The 25,905-nt window shown below is 43.1% G+C and overlaps 1 protein-coding gene across 2 annotated transcripts in view; it reads left to right on the top strand.

Moving 5' to 3' along the window:
• Window positions 1-25,186, top strand: part of UBAP1 (ubiquitin associated protein 1) — a 37,911-nt gene extending 12,725 nt beyond the window's left edge. For both annotated transcript variants that reach the window (XM_075840194.1, XM_075840203.1), the window contains 6 exons: window positions 8,896-8,936; window positions 10,197-10,321; window positions 12,833-13,708; window positions 19,102-19,299; window positions 21,555-21,656; window positions 23,550-25,186. In XM_075840194.1, coding sequence (XP_075696309.1) covers window positions 8,903-8,936; window positions 10,197-10,321; window positions 12,833-13,708; window positions 19,102-19,299; window positions 21,555-21,656; window positions 23,550-23,690 — 1,476 coding nt within the window. In that variant the 5' untranslated portion in view covers window positions 8,896-8,902 and the 3' untranslated portion in view covers window positions 23,691-25,186. The remainder of the gene's footprint in view (window positions 1-8,895; window positions 8,937-10,196; window positions 10,322-12,832; window positions 13,709-19,101; window positions 19,300-21,554; window positions 21,657-23,549) is intronic.
• The last annotated feature ends 719 nt before the right edge of the window (window positions 25,187-25,905 follow it).

Genomic DNA, 25,905 nt, shown 5'->3' with positions numbered 1-25,905 from the left:
AAACAGTCAAACGTTTCCAAGTTCACCAGATTTTTTAAGGCACGATTCTCAGAAGCTACCCTCTCTAATTTCCTTGTTGCAGAAAATACCTTAAAGACTTTCATTTGCGGGTCCAGAGCGAGAGAAATAATGACCCTGACATGATAAATAACCATCGTAGGGGTTATAGGGTTATTCAGTTTTTAGTTTTTTATGGTATGTCCACAAGATTTGCCATAAATGTCTGATATGAGCCTCTGCCCTGTCTGCAGTAGGACACGCAGAATGCTATGCTCCGCCCCTCAATCTGTCACCAGCAGGAAATTAACCCCTGTCTTCTCTGCAGGATTTCTACAAGACTGTCTGTTTTAAGAACATGCAGAAGATCCTGCAGACTGACAAACACTGGGAGCAAGTTTATCCGGTTTACTTTTATTATTCATATCTAGGCTTAGGCCACATGCACATGATGCGCATTACGTGTGGATTCGCCACGCAGACATTCCTGTGGCAAATCCACAGTGTAATACAGTACCAGCAAAGTGAGGGCTTATTCAGACGAACGGGATATACTTCCGTGCAACGCGCGTGATTTTCACGCGCGTCGCACGGACCTATATTAGTCTATGGAGCCGTGCAGACAGTTGCGTGATTTTTACGCAGCGTGAGTCTGCTGTGAAAAACTCACAACATGTCCGTTCTTTGTGCGTATTTCACGCATCACGCACTCATTGAAGTCAATGGGTGCGTGAAAATCACACGGAAGCACGTCCGTGGGACGCGCGTGATTCGCGCAACAGCTGTAAATCTATGAATGAAAACAGAAAAGCACCACGTACTTTTCTGTTTACAAACATCCAATCGGAGTGTCATAATGATGGCGGCTGCGCGAAAATCACGCAGCCGCGCATCATACGTTGCTGACACACGGAGCTGTTAAGTACCTTTTGCGCGCGCAAAACGCACACGCTCGTGTGAATCCGGCCTAAATGAGATTGGAAGTAATCCGATCTACACATTGCAGAGTTTTTCTGCACATACGTAAGTTGACCTATGATGCGGATTTTAAAATCTGCAGAATGTCCATTTGTCTTGAGTTTTCTGATATGTTTATAAAAAAAGAAACGCACCAAAATCTGCAGCAATTCACACCTGTTTCCACATCAAAGTGTAAAATCCAAGACTCGCAATGCATCAAAAAATGCAATATTAAGTGGGGCTTTTACCTTCGAATTACAAGAATTTATCTGGGTTCTCCAGGCATGGGGCGGTTTTTCATACTGATGACCTATCCACAGGATAGGTCATCAGTATATGATCGGTGGGGGTCCAACACCCGGACCCCACACCGATCAGCTGTTCCAGCTGCCTCCAGGCGCCGCATGTTATGGCACATTATGCAATAGTTGGAGCCGGCAGCAGATTCACTTGAATAGGAATTGTTTCAAGGCCACTTCTGACTTAGGTTAATATATTACTAGGCCACAAGATGGATTCCAACGATCCATCTTTTAAAGGGAATGTGTCATGAATTAAAGCGCTTTTTTTTAAGTAAGTTACTTATTTCTATTATATTTTTTAAGTTTTTTGCTGTATTTTTTTTTTTTTTTCTTCCACATGGTGGAAAGTATTAAAAATTTAATAATTTGACATGTTTTCCTATGTTGGCCACCAGAGGGAGCACTTCCCAGAATTACGGAAAGGTGAATAAGGCAAAGCAACCTGACTCACAGCTGCCGTAAATGTGGGAGGGAATCTCACCCCCCCTCCTACAAGCCAGGAAAAGGTGTCTTCAAATTGCTAAGCAGTGTCCGGCTGCCATTTTGGGAGTGATTGTACAAATGGCAGCTGGCAGAAGCTATAGAACACACCAAAAGGCTAAGGTATGATTCACACGAGCGTGTGCGTTTTGCGCATGCAAAAAATGCGGCCTTTTGCGCGCGCAAAAGGTCCTCGAAAGCTATGTGTGTCATCAGCATATGATGCGTGGCTGCATGATTTTCGCGCAGCCGCCATCATTATGACACTCTGTTTTTATGTTTGTAAACAGAAAAGCACGTGGTGCTTTTCTGTTTTCATTCATAGTTTTGACTACTGTAGCGCAATGAAGTGCATGTGCCGTGCGCAGGTTTCACGCACCCATTGACTTCAATGGGTGCGTGATGCGCGAAAAACGGGCAAATATAGGGCATGTCGTGAGTTTTTGTGTGAAAATCACTGACAGTCTCAACGGAACGGCCCCATTGACTAACAGGTCCGTGCGACGCGCGTGATTTTCAAGTATTATACGTTCGTCTGAAGAAGCCCTAAGGGTATTTTCACATGCTTACTAAACAAAGGGAAAACCGCTCCAGATTTTCAGCCATTGTTTAATCAAACTCGCGTTTTTGGCAGCGTTTTTTACGGCCGTTTTTGGAGCGGTTTTTCTATAGTCACTTCTTCTTGGTGGGCATCTTTTTAAGTGCCGTTTTTGGAAACCGGCGCGTAAAAAACCCCCCTGTCGGAACAGAACGCCGTATTTCCCATTGAAACCAATGGGCATATGTTTGTAGGCGTTCTGCTTCCGATTTTTCAGCCGTTTTTCAGGACGTTTACGGCCCGAAAAACGGCTGAAAACACTGCGTGTGAACATACTTTTGGGCTGGATTCACACGAGAGTGTTCAGTCCGTGATATACGGTTCGCAGGTCGGCCGCATTTCCAAGACCGAACACAGTGCAGGGAGCCAGGCTCCTAGCATCATCGTTATCTATGACGCTAGGAGTCCCTGCCTCTCCGCGGAATTACTGTCCCGTACTGAAAACATGTTTTAAGTACGGGACAGTTTTCCCGCAGCGAGGCAGCGACTCCTAGCGTCATAGATGACGATAAGAGCCCGGCTCCCTGCAGTGTGCTCAGTCCGGGAAATACTGCCGACATACGGACCGTATATCCCGGATTGAACACGCTCGTGTGAATCCGGCTTTAGAATGATGAAAGTGAAGTGAATGACTTTTAGTACATGATTACAGTACGGGACAGTTGTCCTGCAGCGAGGCAGGGACTCCTAGCATCGTACATAACTATGATGCTAGGAGCCCGGCTCCCTGCACTGTGTTCGGTCCGGGACTTGCGGCCGAATTACGTCCGTCAATTACGGACATAATTAGTGTTTGTGCACATACCCTTAAGTTGACAGGTTCACACTGCGTGTATTTGACACGTGTCTTTTTTGCGCATTTCACGTGGTAAAAACCGCATAAAAAAAACAATTGATTACGCTTTTTATTTACATAATTGGTAAAGTGAGCTGTTAGTACATACAACGCGCTTTGTTACACACACGTTTTTAAAAACGTTGTCAATTCCTTTCCACACACGCTCCGCTCTGCTACACACACACACACACACACACACACACACACACACACACACACACACACACACACACAGACACACACACCACTGCTACACACAGACACACACACACCACTGCTACACACAGACACACACACCACTGCTACACACAGACACACACACCGCACTGCTACACACAGACACACACACACCGCACTGCTACACACAGACACACACACACCGCACTGCTACACACAGACACACACACACCGCACTGCTACACACAGACACACACACACCACTGCTACACACAGACACACACACACCACTGCTACACACAGACACACACACACCGCACTGCTACACACAGACACACACACACCACTGCTACACACAGACACACACACCACTGCTACACACAGACACACACACCGCACTGCTACACACAGACACACACACACCGCACTGCTACACACAGACACACACACACCGCACTGCTACACACAGACACACACACACCGCACTGCTACACACAGACACACACACACCACTGCTACACACAGACACACACACACCACTGCTACACACAGACACACACACACCGCACTGCTACACACAGACACACACACCGCACTGCTACACACAGACACACACACACCGCACTGCTACACACAGACACACACACACCGCACTGCTACACACAGACACACACACACCGCACTGCTACACACAGACACACACACACCGCACTGCTACACACAGACACACACACACCGCACTGCTACACACAGACACACACACACCGCACTGCTACACACAGACACACACACACCGCACTGCTACACACAGACACACACACACCGCACTGCTACACACAGACACACACACACCGCACTGCTACACACAGACACACACACACCGCACTGCTACACACAGACACACACACACCGCACTGTTACACACAGACACACACACACCGCACTGTTACACACAGACAGACACACACACACCGCACTGCTACACACAGACACACACACACCGCACTGCTACACACAGACACACACACACCGCACTGCTACACACAGACACACACACACCGCACTGCTACACACAGACACACACACCGCACTGCTACACACAGACACACACACACCGCACTGCTACACACAGACACACACACCGCACTGCTACACACAGACACACACACACCGCACTGCTACACACAGACACACACACACCGCACTGCTACACACAGACACACACACACCGCACTGCTACACACAGACACACACACCGCACTGCTACACACAGACACACACACCGCACTGCTACACACAGACACACACACCGCACTGCTACACACAGACACACACACCGCACTGCTACACACAGACACACACACCGCACTGCTACACACAGACACACACACCGCACTGCTACACACAGACACACACACCGCACTGCTACACACAGACACACACACCGCACTGCTACACACAGACACACACACCGCACTGCTACACACAGACACACACACCGCACTGCTACACACAGACACACACACACTCGGCTCTGCTACACACAGACACACACACACTCGGCTCTGCTACACACAGAGACACACACACACACTCGGCTCTGCTACACACAGAGACACACACACACACTCGGCCCTGCTACACACAGAGACACACACACACTCGGCCCTGCTACACACAGAGACACACACACACTCGGCCCTGCTACACACAGAGACACACACACACTCGGCCCTGCTACACACAGAGACACACACACACTCGGCCCTGCTACACACAGAGACACACACACACACTCGGCCCTGCTACACACAGAGACACACACACACTCGGCCCTGCTACACACAGAGACACACACACACTCGGCCCTGCTACACACAGAGACACACACACACTCGGCCCTGCTACACACAGAGACACACACACACTCGGCCCTGCTACACACAGAGACACACACACACTCGGCCCTGCTACACACAGAGACACACACACACTCGGCCCTGCTACACACACAGACACACACACACTCGGCCCTGCTACACACAGAGACACACACACACTCGGCCCTGCTACACACAGAGACACACACACACTCGGCCCTGCTACACACAGAGACACACACACACTCGGCCCTGCTACACACAGAGACACACACACACTCGGCCCTGCTACACACAGAGACACACACACACTCGGCCCTGCTACACACAGAGACACACACACACTCGGCCCTGCTACACACAGAGACACACACACACTCGGCCCTGCTACACACAGAGACACACACACACTCGGCCCTGCTACACACAGAGACACACACACACTCGGCCCTGCTACACACAGAGACACACACACACTCGGCCCTGCTACACACAGAGACACACACACACTCGGCCCTGCTACACACAGAGACACACACACACTCGGCCCTGCTACACACAGAGACACACACACACTCGGCCCTGCTACACACAGAGACACACACACACTCGGCCCTGCTACACACAGAGACACACACACACTCGGCCCTGCTACACACAGAGACACACACACACTCGGCCCTGCTACACACAGAGACACACACACACTCGGCCCTGCTACACACAGAGACACACACACACTCGGCCCTGCTACACACAGAGACACACACACACACACTCGGCTCTGCTACACACAGACACAACGCTGCTACACACAGACACAACGCTGCTACACACAGACACAACGCTGCTACACACAGACACAACGCTGCTACACACAGACACAACGCTGCTACACACAGACACAACGCTGCTACACACAGACACAACGCTGCTACACACAGACACAACGCTGCTACACACAGACACACACACACACGGGGCGGGGGTCGCGAGTCGGGGTCATGAGAGGGCGGGTCTGTGAGAGAGGGACAGACAGGGACACACACACACGGTCTTCATAATGGCGCCTGCTATCTCCCTACAAACCAGCTTCTCTGGTGTGTGGCTCTGAACTGCGGCTGCGCAGTACAAAGGCAGATGTAATGAACGGCTCCCGTTCATTGTGTCCTATGCACTGTGCTGCCGTATTCCATCTGTGTATGAGTCGTTAAGAGAGACATACACAGATTAAATAAAACATGGCAGCCTCCAGTACAGTAAGAAAGTGTTAATAAAAAAAAATACTTTGTGTGTGAAAAATTAAAAAAAGTCAATATAATATTTGATTAAATAAAACACATAAATTAATAAAAAAATAAAAAAACATCATGACACTGTCCCTTTAAACATATTCTAATCACTTTCACACATGTTATGGCACATTATGCAGTAGTTGGAGCTGGAAGCAGATTCACTTGAATAGGAGCAGAGCTTCAGTACTATGACTGGAGCCATCTGCTTCGGCATGGACATCCGGTGCCCGGAGGCAGCTGAACTCTGCGGGGTCTGGGTGTCGGACCCCCACCGATCATATACTGATGACCTATCCTGTGATCGGTCATCAGTATGAAAAACCAGTCCGTGCCCGGACAACCCCCTTAAACAAAAATAATTTTATTTTTTTTTTATTTTTTTTAACACGTATTTTATTTTTTGTATATTGTCCAAGAAATATGATAAATCCTTCCTGAGGGAAGAGTGAAACATGTAGTAAAACGGCCAGGGCTTCTCCACCCTTCTCTATCACACTTTCTAAACCTGTAATTTAATTGCTAAAAATAACTCTCGCCGTCCGTGTCCTGGCATTTAAATGTATTGGTCATGGCTTACACTTGTTAGTCTGTATGAGATCATTATGATAATCAGTGGGCTGAAGCTGTGCCCGTAGCTCCGATAGTTCCACCTAAAATTTGTAGGCATATTTGGGGCGTCTAGAAGTGCGGCCGTTCTAACATTCATGGAAACTTTCAGCAACTTTCACTCCCTTTTGACTCTCACATGATAAAGGTGACGCGTGCTCTCCTCATAAATGGAGTCATTCATTCTGGCCAGGGTTATTTTCTAATAGTGAACTGTTTTGAATGTGGTCACGTCACAGCCAAGAATATGAAGTGAGAGCCTTCTCTGTTGTGTAAGGGAAGCTACTTTTGGAAAACTGTTTTATAAGCTTGCCCTTAAACAAGCAGTTGAATAGTGTTCCCTCCTCTCCATTATTATTTTTATATTATTTACTATGATTGTGGACCATTGACCATAAACAGCCCATGTGATAGCATGGCGACCGCCATATCTGGTTAGCTTTCAGTGCGATCTAGTGGTCACCATGATCAAGGGAACAATTCAACCTTTTGCCTTTTAAATAATGTAGGCGCATCTGTTTTTTTTTTTTTTTTTACCTCTCCATTTTCTCCCTGTAAATAATGTAAGCACATATAGTACTGGTTCTTTTTCTACTCTCAATACAATGTAAGCACATATATTACAGTCTCTTCCTGTAAATGATGTAGGCACAGATGGGTATTTCCTCCCTGTTTTTTTCTGTACATGATGTAGGTCTAGATAGTACTGCCTGCCTCTCTGTCTGTAAATGATGTAGGTTTAGATAGTACTGCCTCTCTCTTTCTCTACATGATGTAGGTTTACATAGTACTGCCTCTGTCTGTAAATGATGTAGGTTTAGATAGTACTGCCTCTCTCTTTCTCTACATGATGTAGGTTTAGATAGTACTGCCTCTGTCTGTAAATGATGTAGGTTTAGATAGTACTGCGCCTCTCTTTCTCTACAGGATGTAGATTTAGATAGTACTGCCTCCCTGTCTTTTTCTGTACGTGATGTATGTTTAGATAGTACTGCCTCACTGAATTGTTGAGCGAAATATAATATCAGTACATCCTTTTTTAGCTCCCCTCTGCACATTTGCTTTGAATTGCCCCACATCAGACTAGTACCACTAGTACCAGACTAGTATCAGGTACTATTGCTCTTTCAGGATGTGAGGTCTGCGTTAAGTCATATACATGAGCTCATGTCTTACAAGTGCAGTTACTGTTTAACATTAGACGCTTTCCTATAAATGTCAGGTCCAAAGTTCAGCAACAATTGTTCACATGACTTAGTGACTTACATCATGTGAGTGGTGAAGCATCGGAGACTCTTTTCTAAAGATTTATTTAATAACTTTCTGGATATGTTACAAGACATCGCTTCAGTTTTGCCCTTGACAACAAATTAGGTGCTTTTAATTTGCTTTCCGTTATTTGCAAAATTCAGTCCTTTGTTGCAATGATTTGCAGGGCTTTATTTGTTTACCTTCAGTATTTATGACTTTTGTGTATTTCATTACAAGAATCTACTACAAAAGGAAACTGCGTAAACAACAATTCCCTATCCTGTATGAATTATGTGTATATGTACGTGGTGTACTCTGCTGTACTGCATTCTGGGAGAGATCGCTTCTTTGCCACTGCATTGCCTAAGTTTTGCCGTAAGTTTGGCTATTTGTTTTTGAGGATTTGTGTGATAACATCCATTAAATGAATATTCCTAGTTTGCATGTCATGTGGCTTTTTATATGAATCACAAGTTGCGCTGCATTCACTCCTGTCTTTCTGTTCTTGCAGACTCTAAATGGCTTCTAGGAAGTCGGCTTCAGATTTTAACGGTAAGAAAAATAGGTGACTAGTTGCCTGTCCAGAGGTTATCCCAAGCATATCTAGAGCTCCTCTACCATCTGTGTTTTCCTGTGCTTTGTGACCTTTCAGAGTTAAAGGGGTATTCTGACATGTCATATCCAGAAGTCCACCACTGGGACCGCTACTAGTTGGGAGAGTGTGGGTCTTATGTCCCTGTAACGCGACTAAACCTGTGGCAAAAGTGGAAAACTGGTGATTTTGCTGCAAACTGCGATAGTCTGTCTCCATTGAAGTTTCCCAAAAGTAGAGCGTTCATCCGTTTCCATATCTCCCATACAAATCTGAGAGGTCACACTCCATAGACTACAAGAGACAACCACTCACATGCTCGCCGATCCTCTTCTCTTTTTTTATCTAGGTTTAGAAGAGTAACGCTCCTCTACAACATCCATGTGCATAGAAAGGAGTTTAAATAAATCTATTTTTAAAAAGTTTGGTTAGGCTTCGTTCACATCTTTGCCAGGGTCCCGTTCCGTCGGAGCTATCTGTCTGAACGGGACCCGGACTGAGAGAAACGGAAACCAGAGGTTTCCGTTTCCATCACCATTGATTTCATTGGTGACTGATCCGGTGCCAACAGTTTCCGTTTGTCTCCGTTGTGCAAGGGTTCCGTCATTTTGACGGAATCAATAGCGTAGTCGACTACGCTATTGATTCCATCAAAACAACGGAACCCTTGCACAACGGAGACAAAGGGAAACCGTTGGCACCGGATCCGTCACCAATGAAATCAATGGTGATGGAAACCTTTGGTACTGAAGAGACGGAGCATGACACAGACTCAAAGAATTCCAAATCGAGAATCCTTGAGTCGTGCACGTCACCCCTCTCAGTCCCTGCACTAACTATAACACAGTATCAGTTTGACTCTTAATCTAAACCTATTTTTCCCATGTAAGAAAGCGCGACAAAATACAGTGACATAAAAAAAATTATAAAAAAAGATGTGCTCCAGACTTGTAACAACATGCATGGCACTTCGGTTCTTCCAGATCTTCTTTTAATAGAATGTTGGATTACCTAGACCGGATACGATTGTAACAAACTCTCAGCTGTGACGTGTTTATGTATTTTCGCCCTCTTGATATAAACGACTGCTTACATTCTCTGATAGCAAGCAAACACAATAATAAAAAGCTGCATAACTTTTAGTTATACAATGATTGACTTTTATTTACAAAAAATTGGAGAACCCCTTTAAGGTGCATTTTTATTTTTCTGTTTTCTAGGTCCTTTCAGTTACCTCGAGGACGTCCCGTTTAAGATTGGTGAGAAGTTCAGAGTACCAGATAAAGTTGGTTTGCCCATTGGTTTCTGTGTGCCGGACATTAGCCAGCTCATCGGAGAGGTACAGGTAGGTGTTTCTGGTACTTTTAGGCGTCTTAAAGATAGCAAATGTGTATCTGCTTCTGTAAGGTTAAGTGGAAATATATATTTATTCAATGTCATTGCGAATCCTCTTTTTTATTTGTTTCAATAAATGTAAAGTAAACGCCATTTTACAGATAGATGTTACCTATCCAGTACTGATCCTGACTTACAGCCTGTACTATAGTTCAGAGCTGTACTCACAATTCTCCTGGTTGTTACTGGAAACATTCAGCAAGTTTGTTGTCAGACACCCCAACCAGCTTAGCTTCTATGTATGGCATGTTTAGTTTTCCCTACATTGGATATATAGTGCAATGTAAAAGGACAACACTTCCAAGGATGTAAACTACCAGAGCAAGCTCTGTGCAGTTACTGGGCAACAAGGGGCTCTGAAACCCGCAGAATCGTGAATGCAGCTCTGGAGTATAAGATAAATAAGGCCATGTTCGCATCACTTTTGCTCAAACTCACGGCGTATATGCCAAACTTATCCATCGGGTTCCTCTCAACCGAAAGCGTGTCCTTCTGGCCTTCATCGAGCTGGCTTACAATGGAATAGAACGGTACAACGGTATAGAACGCTTTTGCTGTATAGAAAAGTGTTGTTTATTACGCTTTTATTACGTTTTTCAATGTAGCGGTATCTTGCAAAAAACACATACAGAGCTGTATACGGCAACTTTTTCCCCTGTAAGCCTATTCAGCGACCTAAGCCATCTATCAGAATTATATTTTACGGAACGGAAGGCTCAAGTGTCATGTAAAGAGGTCCTAATAAAATGTATTTGCGAAGTGACTCATGTAGATTAATTCTGCGGGTTTATTTTGTTTTGTTTTTTATGTAATAAAAATTCTTAGGATCAGTTCACATCGAGTTTTATGGCGCTGATTTTGACGTGGAAGCTGCTTTGGAATCCACACCAAAGAACGGCCGAAACTGCCTCCCATTGATTTCATGTTCTTTCTTGCTGTGGTCCCGCCTCTGACCTCCCATTGAAATCAATGGGAGGCAGAAAAAGCGTTTTTCGCTGCGTTCTTACCCCGCAACTTCAATGGCTGCAAGTGAAAAATGCTGCGACAACCGCGGCAAGAAAGTGCAGGCAGGTCAAAATCTGCCTGGAAATCACTCACTCCTCAGTGTAAACTCGGCCTTGGGCTACCTTCTAACGTAGCAGAATTGCTGCAGATTTTCCATCTGGATTTGCGGATGGAAAATCTACAGTAGAATACAGTAGCAGCAAAGTGGAGGAGAGTTCAACAAATTACGAAACGCTATCAAAAGTTTCCATGTGGGAATCGACCTGAAGTGTGGATTTTTAAATCTGCAACATGTCAATTTATGCTGCGGACTGGTCGTGGGTTTGTTGCCGGTTTTCCATATTTAGTTCAATGGGGAAGTCCAAATCTACAACAAATGTTACGGATTTTTCTGCGAGTTAGCTGGGGATCTACAACAACATCTGCAAGTATCCCAAAACACCCCCCCCCCTATTATTTTCTCGATTTTAAAATAAAAAATACTATACTCTCCTCACTTGGCGCTCCTGTACCAATGCGTTCCTTCTCCCTCTGCAGCTTTCACATCTCACGAAATGTTTAAACTGAGAAAATAGTGGGGGGGGGGGGGGTTTGGGGTACTTGCAGATTTCTTTTTATTTTTTTTTATTTACCACAGCAGAAAATCTGCCTGAAAATTTACACCAAATCGTACTAAGCTTGGTGCTGATTTTTTATTTGGTGCTGATTTTCAGGCAGGCTTCCCTGTGGATACTGGGTAGTTCCGCAGCAAATCTGACCCATGTGGAGGTATCTTTACATGAAGATGATTTTTTGAGATTGGGAGAATTTCAGAAAATCTCTTTACCCTATGTGGGTCTATTTGGGAAAATAAAAATGTCATATATATTTACAGCCTTGAAAAAGGCAGCTTCTCTGCTGTAAAATTCACCTGAATCTTGACAAACCCCTTTAAGTTTCATCACATGAAGACCCTTGTGGTTGACGTCGTGTTCTCTATCCTTCTACCAAGGTTTGGTAATTGTTTGTTTTACTTCTAGAGCGATTAGGATTTTTCTATTTAGATTTCGTGGCTATTTTTGGAAAGTGACAACTAAATATAAAATATTGTTTTATGTTAAACAAACAATTGTCAGATATTGGATGCTGCTCTGACTTATGATTCAGGGCTCATTCACATACGTCTGGCCTTCCAGCGAAGTACAAAAAAGACCGGAGGGAAACTGAGGCCAAAACTCCTCCTATAATTTCCTTTGTGGTCAGTTTTGTGTCCGGGTGCATCAGTTGCACTGTGCATGTATTGTCTCTCTGTCCACCTGGCAAAACGTAATACCCATTGAAATTAATTGGCCGTCCACTCAGGGACCCCTCTTACCTCGATATTCCCTAGTAGGACTTTTATGAATGTTGTTGATTTCCTCTTTTGAGTATATAGTGATAAATCCTATTCTAAGCTTTTCTATTTTATTATTGATAGTATGACTTTTCCCTGGAGAAGAAAACCGTCCGATGGGCAGAAGAAGTAAAACAGATCAAAGCTGCGCAGAGGGAGGCCGATAGGAAGGCAGAAGCGGCTCATTCCAAAGCTTTTTCCGATGCTGAGACGGAGAGGGAGGGGGGTGAAGGTATAGGATGCCCTCCCCCTATCAACCCTATCCTGGCAAGCCTCCAGCACAACAACATCCTGACCCCGACCCCTGCCAACCGCAGTGCCGTGCCTCAAAAAGTGCTGAGCCCGACACACGGCAAAGCAGACTTCAACCCTGCCGACTTTGAGTGCGAGGAGGACCCCTTTGACAAGTTAGAATTAAAGACCATCGACGAAAAAGAAGAGTTAAAAAATATTCTTGACATTCACGTGAGGCCTGTTGTGAGCCCAGACTCGAGTAATGCTAACACAGTACAGAGCTGCCAGTCACGGCTGAAGGACGAGGACACACTCTCCACACTGAAACTGGAAGCTTTAGACATTAAGCAATTCCATAAACCCAATGGTTTTATCACTATACCACAGTTAGAAAACTGTGAACTGCCCCCGTCTTCCAAAGTGTCACTTGCCCCCATGACCACGGTCAGCAATATCAAATCCCTATCTTTTCCCAAACTAGACTCTGATGAGAGCAATCAGAAGATATCACATACAAGCACTGACTGCCTGAACAATGGCACTTTCCTTGAATCCTTAAAATCCCGCTCGCCCCATATTGGCGATGAACTGAACGGACACCTCATGTGGGGACCCTCCCTTCATTTAGACAGTGGGATGTTAAAGTGTGCATTACCGCCTTCTACTGTGGGTCCTGTCTCCGGTACAGAAGAAATATCGAGGAGCTATCTGAGCGGCGACACAAAGGTAAGTGACGGCTATTTCCTATACAAATATCATAGGAATGTATTTTTAAGACCGGCAAAGTTCTGCAAACACATTTTAGAGATGGGTCCACTAGTTCTTGTTGCTGTCCATATAGTTCCACTTTTACATGTTAGAAGTGCTCAGATTTTTTTAATTAATTTTTTAAAGGTAAATTTTCTTGGGAACGTGATAATGACGTAGGTACTACAAAAAAAGGCATAGGAGATACATAAAACTAATAGTATATGTACCTATATGTACAAACACAGCATTTTAGGTATATAACCTAATAGAAACATAAACATGTAACAAGTAGCTTTCCATTGGTTTACAGAAAAACGAGATGGTTAGTGAGATGCAATACTTAAAAGGTGGTCGGTGGAGGAGTAGGTAAACGAACAGGAGATACTCCGGAAGTGATAATGCTGTTAGGAAGTATGAAGATTAGCTATACAGGGTTGGCCAAATTTTCATAAACTTATCCGTTCATCTACGTGCTCCATAAGTCAACTTAACCCCTTAACAACCACTACATAGTGCTTTTACGGCGGCCGTTCAGGGTAGTTCTTCTGAAGCACCGCCTTGTCACGGCGGCACTTCAGAAGAAGTTTTCCCGCATGGAGCGGGGTGCTCCAGAAGCCCGGGCTGTTGCTAACAGCCTCAGGTATCAGGGCAACGATCGGAGACCGCCAACAGTGGTCTCCAATCATATTTAACTTCTTAGATGCGGCGATCAATAGCCGCATCTGAGTGGTTTTAAACGGAGGGGGCTCCAGCTCTCTCACCACAGGGACTCCGCAGGGGGCCAATGATTTCTATGGCAGCCAGGGGCCTAATAAAGGCCCCCAGGTCTGCCTTCAGTGACTGCCTGTTAGGCCACGCCTCTGGCATGACCTAACAGGTGCCTGTCAGTTTTACACTGACAGGCAATAATACACTGCAATACAGAAGTATTGCAGTGTATTATAAAAGCAATCAAAAGATCGCATAGTGAAGTCCCCTAGTGGGACTAAAAAAAAGTTTAATAAAGTTTGAAATAAATAAGTCCCAAGTAAAAAAAAATTAAAAGCTTACTTTTTCCACTTACAAAATACTTTATTACTAAAAAAAGTTAAAAGTTACACGTATTTGATATCGCCGCGTCCGTAACGACCCCAAATATAAAACAATTACATTATTTAACCCGCATGGTGAACGGCGTAAAAAATTAAATAAAAACCAGTGCCAAAATTGCTGTTTTCTGTTCATCCTGCCTTCAAAAAAGTTTGATAAAAACTGATCAAAAAGTGGGATATACTCCAAAATGGTACCAATAAAAACTACAAGTCGTCCCGCAAAAAAAAAAAAAAAGCCCTCATACAGCTGCATCGGCAGAAAAATAAAAAAGTTATGGCTCTTAAAATATGGTGACACAAAAACAACTAATTTTGAAAAAGTGTTTTTACTGTGTAAATGTAGTAAAACAGATATAAATTTGGGAGCGCCGCAATCGTAACAACCCGCTGTATAAAGTTATTATGTTATTTATACCACATGTGAAACGGTATAAATTTAAGACCCAAAAAAGCGTGGTGAACTTTCCGTTATTTTTCCACTACCCCATCAAAAAAAGTTAATAAATGATATGTACCCCAAAATGGTGCTATTAAAAAATACAACTTGTCCCGCAAAAAAAAAGAATCCTTATACAGCTATGTCGACGGACAAATAGAAAATGTATAGCTCTTGGAATGAGACGGTGGAAAAATGTAACTGCTTGGTCATTAAGGTTTAAAATACCTTCGGTATGAAGGGGTTAAGGAGAGGGAGACTGGAATTAATGCAATCCACGCTGGTAATGTAGGGACTATAAGCTGCTTCCAGTTGCGAAGGATAATCTTTTTTGCATAGAAGAATAAAAGCATCATAAGGGATCTGGTAGCTATAGCATTATTAAGATCCCCCACCAGGAGAAGTAAGCAGACTTAAAGATCCAATATATGGGGAAGTCAAATATAATTGGGCACTCCCAAAGCATGTGGAGGAAGGTACCCTCCTCCCTCTGGCAACGCGGGCATGTAGGGGAAGAGAGCTTCCCCATTCTAAACAATGGTGTTTGGTCCTGAGTTGTGTAAAAGTGACAGTTTTATTTTCCATCCCCCACATCCTCCAAAGTCGCCCAGTTCCGCCCATGTATTAGGATCACGGTTCCCAAACTCCACTTCAGACATTTCTGGACAACTGAGCTAAAAATCACGGATAGATCAAAATTTTTATGGACACATTACAAAATCAAGTAATCAAGTAATGCTAGTGTGAACAAAGCCTAATACAATTAAGATATTAATAATATTTTTTAAAAAAAAACCTGCTGGGTTTTGAACATGTGATCTTTCAAATGTAAGACAAACGAGATAACCACTACACTATTGAAGCGATCATACTCAATATGTGCCAACACTAGTAGTTGAGGGTCAATTCAAGAACGGCGGGCACTGTCAATGTAGAGTGGACCCCTTGGCTCCTGTATCCACAGCCATTATCAATGTCTTGGACCAGTTAACCCGCAGGCCAGAAAATAATGTAAATTTGTCAAATAGCGTTAGAGAAGTGCTCAGATTTCTGCGGAGTAGACTAAATAGATTCATAATCTGTGCAGGTTAATTTCATAATATATATTTATAGGTTTATATCTGATTTTCTAAAACAAATCTCCGAATCCTCAATTTCCATTGACACAACCATAGTTACAAGAATTTCTGACTGGCACCACTAGGGGGTGTTTACGGCATACAGATTTATTCTAGAGTACAATTGGTGATGTATACATCTGTATGCTATTTGTAATGAGTGGCTGCACCATCAGTGGCTGCAGGATGCCAGAATTTTATCATGTATCATGGATCTAAGGCTTTTAATACAGCTTCCATCATGTCAGTTTTGACTTGTTTCCATCAGGATCCGTTTTTTTACAGGACAGACAAAGGCTGTATTCACACATCGTGTATGTGATGCAGGTTTTTGAGCTAAGGCCAGAAGTGGATCCTGGAGGACGGAGAAGTACACATTCTTTCTTTATATTTCCCATTCCTTTGGAAACCACTTCTGGCTTTAAAATGGCTCAGAAATCCAGCCAGAGACTCTTATTTTCTGTATTGTTGAACAACTGGATCCTAAAGGATCCGTTTTTCTGTACAATGCAAGTCTTTGACAACAGGATGCTACAGGATAGGCATAGATGTTTTTTTTTTTTGTTATTTTTTTTATTTATTTTTTTATTGATAAAAGAAGAAAGCTAGATGTTTTAACAGGATGCAAAAACATAATGTGAAGCTAGTCTTAGGCACTCGTCACGTCTTACGTTTGCATATGTCGGAAGCTTTTTCCTGACACATACGTTAAACATAGGCAAAAAAACGTGATGTGAACATAGCCTAACTTTATGGCAATGTGAAGGGAATCGGCAGACTTGTTTGACGCAATTTAAAGGAACACTAAACCTAGAAAGGAATAATAAAATGAAACGGGATAAACTTGTGCACACTGTTGTCATTCTGCAGGATTTTCTGCATGTTCCTGAAAAAAAACTGTCTGGTCGAAATCCTGCAGAGAACATAAGGGGTATATGGACCGTGACATCGGCAGCAGTACTGGAGTCCCCTGATGCTCTGATCGGGGACTCCAGTACTGCTGCCGACGTCACTGTCCATATATGGACAGTGACTTCAGGGGTTTCCTATCGCTGGAGTCCCCGAGCAGAACATCAGCTGATTGCAAAGGGAACCGTAAACTCCTTCAAGCTACTTTATCCTGTTCACTGCAATAAAACATCTGGCTGCTGCATTACATTAACAGTGGCCAAACCTAAAAAAAAAAAAGTGTGGCCACTGGTACAGGAAGAAATTGAGGGGGAAGAAGGCATCAGGACATGAAGAGCAGCATTTCGTTTTGAAACATCCCCTTTACAGTTTATATATAGAATTCATCTACATATAAAGCATTGTCGCACTGTAAATACATAACTTATCTTGTACTGATCCTGAGTTACAGCATGTATTCTAGTCCAAAGCTGCATTCACAATTCTGCAGTGCTGAAATCTGTCAACATTCCTTTTTATTAAGTGTCTACGTAGAGTGTACTCTGTCATCTTTACCCCGGGCACTGCAATAAATGAACTTTCCACATTGAATTATAGGAGCTTGCTGACTGTTTCCAGTAAGGCCTCATGCACACAGCCGTAGCCATATGCACGGCCGTGATTTTCGGGTCGGCCGGCAGCGGAGTGTCACCCGCGAGCCGCCCGCAAATCGCGGGCCATGCACATGGCTGCGTCCATTATTTCCTGTGAGCCTGGACCGCAGAACACGGCCGTAATAAGACATGCCCGTTCTTTCTGCGGTCCAGGCTCTTGGGCCATGCACGGACCGTGGAAACCATAGGAATGAATGGGGCCGCAATTCTCCCGTGGATTTTCTGGTGAATTGCGGCCGCAAAAGCACGTTCGTGTGCATGGGGCCTAATAACCAGAGGCAGCATAGTGGCTGCAGGTCTGGAGTAAAATACAGGCTGTAATTCAGCATTAGTACAGGATAAAGGCCCCATGCACACAACCGTATTTTCATCCATCCCTAAAACCTGTCTGTAAATACGGATCCGTAGTCATCAGCAGCTTATGAGAATATACAGAACGGTATCCGCAAATACTATCCATAGTGCATCCATATATACGGATCCACAAAAGAAAACCCACAAATGATGTGCAACACCTGCAAACCTGCCGTTGCCTAGCAATGCTTCCGTAATTACGGACGGCTACGGGTGCACATCCATAGCTGTCCATAATTACGTAAGCGCCCATAGACTTCTATGGGGAGTCCATGCTGTAATTACGGACAAGAATAGGACATGTTCTATATTTTGCAGATCATTTCTACGGAACGAACACCCATCCGTACAAATACGGAAAGGTGTCCATGGCCAATATAAATCAATGGGTCCGTAATTTCGGATGAAAAATACGGTCGTGTGCATGAGGCCTGAGTAATATATTTACAAAGTGACTTAATTTATTCAATGGTTTCCATAATGGGATAGGCTGGTGGAAATGAACTACTTTCTATCCTTTTAGGACAATTGAGTGTCTTTTGACACAGATTTTGACATGGAATCAGCGACAAAGTGGCTGAATTCACCCCCCCCCCCTTGATTTAAAAAAAACCTCAGTGTGAACAGGGCCTTAGAGAATGAAGGTGAAGCTTTGGTTTTGGAAATATATAAGATGTTATCTATATATATATATATATATATATATATATATATATACACATTCATTCTCTGAAATGGTTGGGAAATAATTGTGGGAACACGTACTCGCCTTTTAATAAATTTTCTTGATCTATTTTCCTACTCGCAGATGTCAGCTCACCAGGTCGCAGTGTCCAAAGTGCCCAATAGTGTAGTTGTGACGCGGCTCAGTGTCCCGGGCTACGAGGAACTTCTCAAGGCGCTGTCAAGCAGCGAGCGACAATGTGCTGAGACCATTGTCAGTATGGGGTATTCATATGAACATGTGATGAGAGCCATGCAGAAGCAAGGACAGAACGTGGAGCAGGTGAGGGCAGAAGCCTGACACAGGGATGAGATGTTTAGTAGTTGTACATAATGGCAGCTCTAGTAATAATTTTTAATACTGCGTTATTTCCCTGTGTAACAACACACTTGCCACCCTGGCAGAGAGCTTGATGTGAAAGTGACCCTCCAGTCTCCGGACACAATTTTAAATACGATGGTGTATATATAGAGTAAGATTACCAGGTGCCCTCCACTTCTTCCTCAGTGCCATGGATCTGGCATTTTAGGGTCCCCTCTGTGTTATCTCAAAAAGGCTGCTTCTCTTCTCAGACCGAGTCTAAGACACTCCCTCTGTTTACGGAATGGCCAGAACTGCTCACATGCACAGCTCTGGCCCATCCGAGAACAGCGGTAGTCTCGCAGACTTTGAGTCTAAGAAGTGCTTCAGCCATTTTGGAATAGCACAAAGGGGACCCTAAAACTGCGGATCCAGGGCAGAGGGGCACAACTGGAGGGCACCTGGTAATATTACTCCATATACACCATCATATTTATAATGTTGTCCCGGGACCAGAGGGTCGCTTTATTATAAGAGGTATCTTGGGCAGGATGACTTACGCTGGGAAAAGACCCAGTGTGACTGCCTGATTCCTACAATGACTGATGTGTAGATCAGAAGTCTCTCACTATGCATTCCTATGAGACTCACATTGAGCACCACATAGGAATGCATAGTAAAATAGACTTCCGGTCCACACAGCAGGTGCTGTAGGGATCAGACAGTCACCTGATATAGTGGGGGCCAGGATTGGTAGAGATAGTTCAGCAGCAAAGCGCCCGCTAAGAGGATGGGCTGCACCATCTTTTACCGCGTGTACTTTCCAAACAGAAGTCATGATAAAAAATGTAAAAAAAAAGTTACTGCACCACTGGTGATTGTGTCAGGGTCTTCATCATCATCTTTAAAGGAGCACTCCAGTGATTTTTGATTTTTTTTTTTTTGATCATAACTTCTGTTTGGAAAATACACCTGGTAAAAGATAGCTCTGGTTATGTTGTACTGACGGTCATGCGCAGACACTTTAACCATAGCGTTAACGCATCTATCGGGGACTTCATCGTGATCTTCAGAATGCATCCGGGAGCAGGTAAGTACAAAGCTCTTTATGTTGATGCTTCAGAATTATTATGGGAGCACTTTCCAATGTACACGCAGAGTATAGACACAGAAAAAAACAAATATTTCCACCTAATATGGCATTTAAAATGATCACACGCTCATTGGCAGAGGCTTATGAAAAATGCAACTATGCACTTTGTATTTTCACCAGTTTTGAGATATCTCTTCCTTATCGGTCACACTTTTTTATATGGTGTCCACCACTATTATTCACTGCAGTCAATAAGAATCTGTATTTATATAGCGCCAAAATATTCTGCGGCACTTTACAATTTAGCGAGTGAGGGTCCTGATCACAGGATCTTACAATCTATGAGCAAATAGGGCTAACACAAGGGTAGTACACGTTACACTGCATAAGTCCGGTCACCAGCCAGTGTCTGTGTATGCACCAAAATAAAGTGCATTAGAGTGCAAGGAGTGTGGTGGATAATGTTGAAAGAAGTGATGAGGCTCTGAAGAATAATGTAATGGGGGGGAAAGGGGGTTAAAGGAGAGAAGTCCGATTTAGAGAATGAGAAGTCTCCCTTAAGGACTTGTTCACACAGTGCAGATTTGATGCAGATTTTGCATGCGTTTTTTTTTTTAGCCAAAAACAGGAACCTAAACAGAAAATATATATTTAAAAAAAAGTCAGAAGTTTTGATCGGTGGGGGTCCAATCACTGAGACCCCCCCCCCCCCCCCCACCCAATCACTAAAACTAAGTGCCAGAAGCGCGCAGGGTCAGCGCTGTGCCGCTTAGTTTCTGAAAATATACAGGCAAACTCTGGAGTGGGGTGTGTGAGACCAGCAATAAGTATTAAAATAATAGCACAAAAATGTATTCGTATGTGGAGTTGCCCTTTAATTTGAAACAAGCGTCTCTGGGTATTTTGTGGTTTCTGTCATTACTTCACCTCTGCATTATATTTATTTACATACTGTAAAGTGGAAACTCCCTTTTAAATATGAAAAGTGACTTAGTGGCTTATAAATATCCTATTGTTTGGCTGCTACTGTATGGTACAGACATGTGCGCAAAGAAACCCTAAGAAGATAATTCTGATGATGCTGACATTTATGTGGGCGATTTTATGGATATTGGTGACGGTGATTATCTCTTCTATGACACAGGTGCTGGAGTATTTGTTCATCCACTCTCAGCTCTGTGAGAGAGGCTTTGATCCTTTGCTTGTGGATGAGGCTCTGGAGATGTATCAGTGCTCGGAGGAGAAGGTTTGTGTCCAGCATTTGGTTGTATAGTCCATTTAACGTCCCTGCCTGACATTTCTACTGTTAAAGTAACTCCCCTAAATTAACCTGACCTATAATATAAGCGCCATTCACAAAGCACCGGGCGTAGTTTTGTTCGCTATAAGCATATACTGCTGCTTATTTCCCGCCTAGACTTTCGTTAGACCTTCGTGTCCAGCATCTTGAGTCTAGGCTGAATCCCCTCCGAAATGTTATAAAGACTACAGCTAGATCTGAACTCATTGGGGGAGATTTATTAAGACTTAAGATTTATTAAGTGTTTAATACGCCAGTCTTAATAATGTGTTGCATCTTTCGTCTGGCTGTGGCCGTGCGCCATCAATTCCCACCTTTCAAACGGACATAAAAAAGTACAGTCGCCTCACCAATCCTCTTCTCCCCTCCAGGTCTCCTCAGGCTCCCTCGGCAGGCTCCGGCTCATACAAGGTCCTGACGCCGAGCAGCGTTAAGGCCTCAACCTTGCTACACCCCACAGATTTAAATAGAGATAGATTTCTTCCTTCATTTATGCCAGTTTTCTGGTGTAAATTATAATAAACTTGTTAGGCCCCTGTAGCCACACCCCTTTTGGAAAGTCACACCCCTTTTCACAAAAGTGGTGAGGGTTAAAGGGCAATTGTGTGTCTTTTATAATAATAATGAAAACATAAGTGTTAATACTGCCCCCTATGTACAAGAATATAACTACTATAATACTACTCTTATATACAAGAATATAACTACTATAATAGTGCTCTTATATACAAGAATATAACTACTATAATACTGCCTCCTATATACAAGAATATAACTACTATAATACTGCTCTTATATACAAGAATATAACTACTATAATACTGCCCCCATGTACAAGAATATAACTACTATAATACTGCCTCCTATATACAAGAATATAACTACTATAATACTGCCGCCTATGTGCAAGAATATAACTACTATAATACTGCCTCCTATGTACAAGAATATAACTACTATAATACTGCCTCCTATGTACAAGAATATAACTACTATAATACTGCCCCTATATACAAGAATATAACTACTATAATACTGCCCCCTATGTACAAGAATATAACTACTATAATACTGCCTCCTATATACAAGAATATAACTACTATAATACTGCCGCCTATGTGCAAGAATATAACTACTATAATACTGCCTCCTATGTACAAGAATATAACTACTATAATACTGCCTCCTATGTACAAGAATATAACTACTATAATACTGCCCTCTATGTACAAGAATATAACTACTATAATACTGCCCTCTATGTACAAGAATATAACTACTATAATACTGCCACCTATATACAAGAATATAACTACTATAATACTAGCTCCTATATACAAGAATATAACTACTATAATACTGCCCCCTATGTACAAGAATATAACTACTATAATACTGCCTCCTATGTACAAGAATATAACTAGTATAATACTGCCCCCTATGTACAAGAATATAACTACTATAATACTGCCTCCTATGTACAAGAATATAACTACTATAATACTGCCTCCTATGTACAAGAATATAACTACTATAATACTGCCACCTATATACAAGAATATAACTACTATAATACTGTCTCCTATATACAAGAATATAACTACTATAATACTGCCCCCTATGTACAAGAATATAACTACTATAATACTGCCTCCTATGTACAAGAATATAACTACTATAATACTGCCCCCTATGTACAAGAATATAACTACTATAATACTGCCCCCTATGTACAAGAATATGACTACTAGATTATCTAATATATCAAAGACATTTATCTATTTTTTCATACACATTTATATACTTTTGGTTTTTAACATTGGTTTTCTGTTTTTGCAGACTATGGTATTTCTTCAGTTGATGAGCAAATTTAAAGAGATGGGGTTTGAACAAAAAGAGATAAAGGAAGTTTTGTTACTACATAACAACGATCAGGACAAGGCACTGGAAGAGTTAATGACACGCGCGGGCTCCAGCTGAATCCCTTACCACAATAGGCTCTTAACAAATGTTCGGATAGGAGAATCCTACGATAAACTTTCCGTTCACAGAGGAGCGCACAGAGCGAGATAGTGGCCAAACCCGCTGCGTCCTACCATGTTACGTGTTCTACTTGGTTTTTCCCTTTTCACAAAAACGCCAGCTATAGAAAAATTGTAAGACATAAGAAGTGCCCTTTCACACCCAAACCCCCCCCCCCCCCCTTCCAAGGGAGAAGAAAGTTTTTCTAAACCTTGATATGCACGACAATGGGGGAGATGGATTTTAGGTAATTTTTTTCTTTGCAGTGTAAATGGGAAGGTAGAACCTGAGAGGAAAAGATGTGTGAAGCTGCTGGTGCTTATACTGGAATATGGACTGTTGCACCCTGATACGGCTAACATTTAGTGCAATTATTTTCTTTTGTCCTTTTTTTTTTGTTGATAGTTAGTGCTACACTGGTTATTAAAATACTTACAGGAGCATAGAGTAAAATACAGACTACCCTGGTCACTCTGTCTTATCCACCGGCTTAGCCTGTGATTGGTGCGGCTGCTAGTGGTGGTTACAGTTTAGCACTGGTAAAGCTGTGGCTGCTTCCCGGGATTGTTTAATTATATTCTATAAGTTATTGAGTTTTCAAAGCTTTATCTGGGCATCAAAGGACGCTGTTTAAGCCCCTCTCCCTCAAAGGACTTCATTTTGGAAGGTGTAGACTTAAAACAGGTTTATACGTTGTATGGTTCCAAAAGCTATTGAGCTGTACAGGGAAGGCGGTTGCAGTCAATCGATGTCTTTTTTTTTCCAAAAAGGACCACTTTTGTTGAAATTATAACAAGATGTTTCTTGAATTCACCGCTTGATGGAAAAAGGCAGAAAAATGGACGGGCTGTGTCAAAATAGTTTGAGCTGTCCCTCGGCAACTATAGGGGTGTGATCATGAGATTGCTGGATGGGGACAAATTATCATTATCGAAAAGTAAAGGGGGTGAAGACCAATTTCAATGGATAGGTTCTTGAAGGTTGGATGAACATTTGCCGCAGACTTAATGGTGTGGTCTCCAACCTGTGGCTTTCCAGCTTTTGCAAAACCACAACTCCCAGCAGGCTGTCAGGGCATGATTGGAGGTGTAGTTTTGTCACAGGCTGGTAATAACTGCCATATGGTAAGCTTAGGCAGCAAGTTTTCATTGATCGGCCAAGCAATGACATTCCCCTGCAGCTCAGCAGCCGCTAGACCCAGGAGCAAGTGGCATCACCTGTCCGCGTTAACCGACTTTTCTTTAAGCACTTTGTTCTCCCCGCTTCTGTTTCTCTCCAGAATTATATCTAGTATTTAAAATCATCTTTTGATAGTACAAAGTCTATTATGTTGTACATTGTTTAAGATAAAAAAAAAAAAACATGTAAATCTTAAGTCTTGATGAATATGTAAGTAATTTGCTAAATATTTTCTTTTTCCCTACAGAGGTACTAATAAAACTCTAAAAGAACAATCATTGTGCAGTGTGTTTACTTTTGTCTTGTGTCTTTATATATAAAGGGGTTGTCAGACGCCAGAAAAAGTACATTATTGTTTTCCAAATGCACAATCAATAAACTTACTAATATACTTTAATTTCCAAACGGCAATTTCAGTCCATGTCCGTGTGGTCCTGGAAGTGAAACTTCTGTGTAAGCCTTGACTTGTCATCACAGCCCCAGGGTGGTAGGGCGCTTCCTCACCCTCCCTGTGTATCAGTGATGTGGGTGACGGGACTGTCAGGCTCAGAATGCATTCTGGATAAGAAGATGGCAATAACTGTCAAGAAGCTTTCCCTGCTCTAACAACGCCACATAATTTAACCCTCCCTCCCTCCTATGCCCACACAGCACCTGCTTACTTTTTTCTCCTCTTGCTCCCCTCTAAAATATTGGTGGTACTAACCCTTCTTCTGTCTTGCGCTAGTAATATTAGCCTGTCTATACATCCGTGCCTCTGCGGCATTCCTATGCCGCTATTGTGAGCATCAGGCCGCTGGAGCTGTTATTGTTTATACAGATTGTCTACTGTTTCTTGAAATGTTACCCACTTTTAGCTTGCACTATATTGCCCCTGCCTGGCTCTTAAGAATGCCATTCGTGGTCCTGCTTCCTCCCAAATTGGTCCCCACTGAGCTAGGTTGGGCATAATCCTTATTTTTGGCAGTGGCTGACCTTACTAGGTCTACCTATC

Source organism: Rhinoderma darwinii, chromosome 1, assembly GCF_050947455.1.
Source record: "Rhinoderma darwinii isolate aRhiDar2 chromosome 1, aRhiDar2.hap1, whole genome shotgun sequence".
NCBI lineage: Eukaryota > Metazoa > Chordata > Amphibia > Anura > Rhinodermatidae > Rhinoderma > Rhinoderma darwinii.
The sequence above is the reverse complement of the archived record's forward strand: the minus strand, read 5'-3'. Positions and strand labels throughout refer to the sequence as shown.